The sequence below is a fragment of the Cebus imitator genome, unplaced genomic scaffold (genome assembly GCF_001604975.1).
Source record: "Cebus imitator isolate Cc_AM_T3 unplaced genomic scaffold, Cebus_imitator-1.0 Scaffold70, whole genome shotgun sequence".
Lineage (NCBI taxonomy): Eukaryota > Metazoa > Chordata > Mammalia > Primates > Cebidae > Cebus > Cebus imitator.
In genome coordinates, this window is record NW_016107385.1 from 3,114,970 (window position 1) to 3,121,565 (window position 6,596).

The 6,596-nt window shown below is 37.4% G+C and overlaps 1 protein-coding gene across 3 annotated transcripts in view; it reads left to right on the forward strand.

Moving 5' to 3' along the window:
* Positions 1-6,596, forward strand: part of KNL1 (kinetochore scaffold 1) — a 41,868-nt gene that overhangs the window by 10,054 nt on the left and 25,218 nt on the right. For all 3 annotated transcript variants that reach the window (XR_005200765.1, XM_037739432.1, XM_017530888.2), the window contains exons 3-5: positions 282-420; positions 833-900; positions 1,478-1,576. Coding sequence is in view for 2 of the 3 variants with exons in the window: in XM_037739432.1 (XP_037595360.1) it covers positions 282-420; positions 833-900; positions 1,478-1,576 (306 nt within the window). In the remaining variant the exon portion in view is untranslated. The remainder of the gene's footprint in view (positions 1-281; positions 421-832; positions 901-1,477; positions 1,577-6,596) is intronic.

Here is a 6,596-nt window from a genome sequence, read left to right on the forward strand (position 1 = left end):
ATGCCCAGCTAATTTTTTGTAGTTTTAGTAGAGATGGGGTTTCACCATGTTGACCAGGATGGTCTTGATCTCTTGACCTTGTGATCCACCCACCTTGGCCTCCCAAAGTGCTGGAATTACAGGCTTGAGCCACCGCGCCCAGCCTTCCAATTCTTTACTGAGATTATTTCACATGAATTATAGATAAATTGTGTGTTAGAAGTAGTATTTCTGTTAGTGTTCATCATTAAGTATACTGTGTATACTTTATTCTGATGATATTCCTTAATTGACAATTTCAGATTTTTGATCACCATACTGAAGAGCATATAGATAAAAATGCTAACAGTGTATTGATAAAAAGCCTGAGCAGGACCCCATCTAGTTGCAGCAGCTCTCTGGATTCGATCAAGGCTGATGGGACCTCCCTGGACTTTAGCAGTAAGATCTTCATGAAAGCTAAATAATACCAGCCATCTGCTTACTTGACTAACAATAAATATATCTTAGTTCAGGAAATATTTTAATGTTGTATATGCCATTTTGGGGTTATAAAAAGTTGATTAGTAAAATAATATTTGGTTTATTTTTAATTCTTAGTTATTTTAATGCATTGAGAAGTGACATACTACGAAGAAATAGAGTGATTTCCTTCATGGGCTTATAATTAGTGGATGAACATTGGATTTTAAAACTATGTGTACTTTGCCCTGCTTACATGACTTCCTTCCCAGAAAGATCACAAAGATCACAGTGGGTGGCTTCAGGATTATAAATGATCTGAATGATAACTACAATTAAGTTCAAAGTTTAGTTTTGACTTGTTCCTCACCAGAATTTCCTTTACTTTTAGCTTACCGCAGTAGTCAAATGGAATCACAGTTTCTCAGAGATACTATTTGTGAAGAGAGCTTGAGGGAGGTATGTTAAAATTATTATTATTTTTATTTATTTACAAAGAAAAGAAGTTTAAATGTCTCATTTCTAATACAAGTAATTTTCTTGGTTTGAGTTTTCTTTTAATTATGAAATATTTTAAATCTACAGAAGACTACTTTGTTAAAGATCCAACATAGCAATTAATTAAATGGAGTAGAAGTCATGATTAAAAGGTATTTGTTTTGGCTGGGTATGGTAGTGCATGCCTGTAATCCCGGCCAGAGAATCACCTGAGCCCAAGAGTTCAAGGCTGCAGTGAGCCATGATCACACAACTGCATCCCAGGCTGGGCGATAGAGCAAGACCTTGTCCCCCCCCCAAAAAAAGGAAAAAAAGGTGTATTTTTTGGGTTTTTGGATTTTTTTAAAGTCTATTGTTATTTAATAACCTTAAGAAATAGTCTTAGATAAAAATCTGCTGATTTATAGCCTGCAGATATCTGGATAATATTTCCATAAATATATACAAGGTACTTTAAGCTTTTAGAAACAAAAATGAGCTGGTTATATCAAAGTGAGATCATATTGAATGGTCATGCAAACTTTTTTTCTTTTCTCAGAAACTCAAAGATGGGAGAATAACAATAAGAGAGTTCTTTATACTTCTCCAGGTCCACATCTTGATACAGAAACCCCGACAGAGCAATCTTCCAGGCAATGTAAGTGCTGTTTCTTGGCGAGCTAGTTATCTCAGTTAACATATATATTGCACTTTTTATTAAACTGCACCAAAGCAAACATTTATTTAAAAGCATAAAAAGAATGAAAGCAAATTTTCCTGTAGTTTTCTTATAGTAGATACATTTGTGGTTAGCATAAACAAAACCCAAAAATTTTTACATGGATTTTTTTTAATCGTGGATTTTGATAAGATAAAATTTTAATTTTTTCTTCATTCCTTACCATCTATTTTTTTAATACAGTGTCCTGATTATAAAACTAACATGGTTTTTCCTCCCTTATAAAAATCTAAGGGTAGCAGAGGTTTTTAATGAACAATTTTCAGAATCAAACATGTAAACTGAATACAGTGGCAGGGTACTTGTAATCCCAGCTACTTGAGAGGCTGAGGTGGAAGAATCACTTCAACCCAGGAGTTTGAGGCCAGCCTGGGCAACATATCAATATTCCATCTCAAAAAATTTAAGATCATAGAATATTTTAATAATATAATCAACAAACTCAATTGAATAGAAAAACTTGTGTTCCTTACATGGGAATATTTTTTCTCTTAAGTCTATCAAACATTTCCAAAAGTTAGTTATACTCTTGACCACAAAGAAAACATTAATAAATTGAAAAAAATGGAGGTTTTAAGGAGACGACTTTTAATCTTGATTCAATAAAATTAAAACTAACAAAAGAACCAAAATATTCTGAGATTCCTTTTTTTTTTTTTTTTTTTAGACGGGGTTTTGCTCTGTCACCAAGCTGGAGTGCAGTGGCGCGGTCTCGGCTCACTGCAACCTCTGCCTCCTGGGTTCAAGCGATTCTTCTGCCTCAGCCTCCTGAGTAGCTGGGACTACAGGCGCGTGCCACCACACCCAGCTAATTTTTGTATTTTTAGTAGAGATGGGGTTTCATCATGGCGAGAATGGTCTCGATCTCTTGACCTCGTGATCCACCCGCCTTGGCCTCCCAAAGTGCTGGGATTACAGGCCACCACTCCCAGCCCTGAGATTCTTAAAAATTGAGAAACATACTATCTTTTAGACGAAGGGTCCTGAATGCCTGGGGTTAGGAACTGGGTCACACAGCAGAAGGTGAATTGTGGTGAGCTAGCAAAGCTTCTATATTTACAGCCACTCCCCATCGCTTGCGTTACCACCTGAGCTCTGCCTCCTATCAGATCAGCAGTGGTATTAGATTCTCATAGGAGTGTGAACCCTGTTGTAAACTGCACACACAAAGGTCCCATCTGGGGATGATGAGAGGTACTGACAGATCATCACGCATTACATTCTCATTAGGAGCTGGGACTACAGGCGCCCGCCACCACAGCCTGGAAAACAGAGCAAAACTCTGTCTCAAAAAAAAAGATTATAATGGAGCTGGAAAATTTCCATTGCCTAGTGACACTGTAATGTAGCACATCGCATTACTCACATGTTTGTGGTGATGCTAATGTAAACAAACCTGCGCTGCCAGTCCTGTTAAAGGATAGTACATATAATTATGTACAATAACATAATACTTAATAATGATAACAAACCATTAAGTTATTGTATTATGTATTTACTATAGTTTACTCTTTATTGTTACATTATTTTATTTTTTTGAGCCAGAATCTCGCTTTGTCACCCAGGCTGGTTGGCTCACTGCAGCCTCAACCTCCTGTACTCAAGTGATTCTCTTGCCTCAGTCTCCCAAGTAGCTAGGATTATACACACAAGCCACTACACCTGGCTACTTTTTAAATGTTTTGTAGAGAGATGGGGTCTCACTATGTTGACCAGGCTGGTCTCAAATTCCTGGCCTCAAGCAATCCTGTCTTGCCGCTCAAATGCTGGAATTGCAGACGCAAGCCACCGTGCCTGGCCTTTATTGTTACTTTAGAATGTAATCCAACTTATAAATAAAACAGGTTAACTATAAAACAGCCTCAGGCAAGTCCTTCAGGAGTTATTTCAAAAGAAGGCATTGTTATCATAGGAGATGATAGCTCCATGGATGTTATTATTCTTTAAGACCTTCCAGTAGGACAAGAAGTGGAGGTGGAAGACAGTGATATTAATGACCTTGACCCTGTGTAGGCCTAGGCTAATGTGTGTGTTAGTATCTTAGTTTAAGTTTGAAAAGCTTTAAAAAATTTTAAATTTTAAAATTGAAAAAAGTTTATAGAATAAGGATATAAAGGAAAAATATTTCTGTACAGCTGTACAATGTGTTCATGTTTTAAGCTAAATAGCAATATAAAAGAGTCAAGAAGTAAAAAGTTATAGTAAGCTAAGGTTAATTTATTCTTAAATACAAGGCCAGGCTTGTGGCTCATGCCTGTAATCCCAACACTTTGAGAGGCTGAGGCAGGTAGATCACGAGGTCAGGAGTTCAAGACCAGCCTAGCCAAGATGGTGAAACCCTGTCGCTACTAAAAATAGAAAAATTAGCCGGGTGCAGTGACAGACTAAAATCTACTAAAAATACTTCTAATATCTACTAAAAATACAAAAATTAGCTGGGCGTAGTGGCACACGCCTGTAATCCCAGCTACTCAAGAGGCTAAGGCAGGAGAATCACTTGAACCCTGGCGGGTGGAGGTTGCAGTGAGCCGAGGTCGGGCCACTGCACTCCAGCCTGGGTAACAGAGTAAGACTCCGTCTCAAAGAGTAGCCTGTGCATGAGCATAATATTCATTGGCACTTTTATTCTTGGCAGATCTCTGGGAACATGGTCTTGTACTTCACTTTATGTGTTAGGAAAGTTTGTGATGAAACCTTTTTTAAAAAAAATTTAGTCTCATAGAAAATTTCAAACATATCCAAAAATAGAGTAGTTTTATTAATCCTTGTGTGTCTGTCACCCAGCTTCAAAAATTACCAACTCTTGGCCTGGTGCTGTGGCTCATACCTATAATCCCAGTACTTTGGGAGGCCTAGGCAGAAGGATCACTTGAGGTCAGGAATTCGAGACCACCATCCTGGCCAAGATGGTAAAACCCCCCTCTACCAAAAAAGTACAAAAATTAGCCGAGAGTGGTGGTGCGTGCCTGTAGTCCCAGCTATTTGGGAGGCTAAGGTGAGAGAGTCACTTGAACCTAGGAGGTGGAGGCTGCCGTGAGCTAAGATCACACCAGTGCACTCCAGCCTGAGCAACAGAGTGAGATCTTATCTCAAAATTTAAAAAAATTATCAGCTCCTAAAAAAAACACAGAAAGAAAAAAAAAATCTACTCTCACTTTTTTCTCTACCTAACCTTCTATTTCCCCTCCTCCATTATTGTGAAGCACATCCCAAGCATCATCAATCAATCTGTAAGTATTAAAATATGTATCCCTAAGAAGATGAAGACTCTTATTTTAAAAATGTATCCAATACCATAGTCATACCATAAAATGGTTATTCAGTCAGTGTTTATATTTCCCTGATCATCTTAGGCCTTTTTTTTTTCCAGTTTGTTATCTTGGATCCAAATGAAATTTAAACATTGCAGTTAGCTGAACTCTCTCTCTAGTCTTATAATCTGTAAGGTCCTTTTCCATCTCTTTTTCTTATTTTGTATTTAAAATTTTTTTGATCTTTATTTTTTCGTCCTTCCTTCCTTTTAATAAAGAAACCAGATTTTTCCTGTAGAGTTTACCACAGTCTGGATTTTGCTAATTGTCCATACCCAATATTTCTTTGTCCTTGTGTTTTTTGTAAATTGATAGAAGCTTGATCAGATTAACAGATTTTGGTTTTTTTTTTTTCAAGTTTATTGTAATTCCATTAGAAGATAGATAATATAATGTCTGGTGATGATATGTATGCAGCCATTAATTCATTAGGAGTTGTAAAGTAGTGATATGCTCCAGGTTGAGCATCCCTGATCCAAAAAATCAAAAATCTGAAATCTCTAAAACCCAAAATTTTTGTGTGCTGACATGGTGCCACAAGTGGAAAATTTCATACTTGACCTCATGTAATGGGTTGCTGTCAAAATGTACCGTGAGTCAGGAATGAAGGTGATGCCTAACAACCACAGATAGTCCACATGGGTGACTGAGATAGTGATACCTTACCTTTATGATGATTCAATGTATATAAGCTTTGTTTTGTGCAAATTATTTAAAATACTGAATGAAATTACTGTCAGGCTATATGTATAAGATATATATGAAACATAAATGAATTTAATGTATAGACAGGTTCCATACCCAAGATATCTCATTATGTATATGTAAATATTCCAAAAATTTGAAAAAAATCCAAAATACTTGGCCAGACGTGGTGGCTCATACCTGTATTCCCAGCACTTTGGGACACCAAGGTGGGCCAATTGCCTGAGCTCAGGAGTTTGAGACCAGCTTGGGCGACATAGTGAAACCCCGTCTCTACTAAAAATACAAAAAATTTAGCCAGTGTGGTGGCATGCACTTGTAGTCACAGCTACTCAGGAGGCTGAGACAGGAGACTCACCTAAACCTGGGAAGCAGCAGTTGCAGTGAGCCAAGATTGCACCACTGCACTCCAGCATGGGCGACAGAGTGAGACTCTGCCTCCAAAAAAAAAAAAAAAAAATCCAAAATACTCTGGTTCTAGGCATTTTGGATAAGGGATACTCAACCTGTAATTCTGTAATCTCTTATTTATTGTCTAAATACTTCTATAAAGACATATTTCTTCATGAATTGTTTGGTTCCTGTAGGAAAGGCAGTCCATTTCTCCAAGGACTCCTGATTTCTTTTTGTGGGGGAAATGGTATTTAGAAAGCCCAATCTGTCATTTATTTATATTTAGAGATGGCTCATTTTGTCACCGTGCCCAGCTAATGTTTAAAAACTTTTTTAAAGACAAAGTCTTTAAAGAACAGGGATCTGGGAAATAAAAAAAGATAATAAAAAAATAATAAAGACAAGGTCTTGCTGTGTTTCTCAGGCTGGTCTCAAGTTCCTGGCCTCAAGTGACGCTCCCAACCTCCTAATCCCAGGAGTGTAATCTCAACCTCCTGGGATTACAGCACGAGCCACTGTGCCTGGGTTTG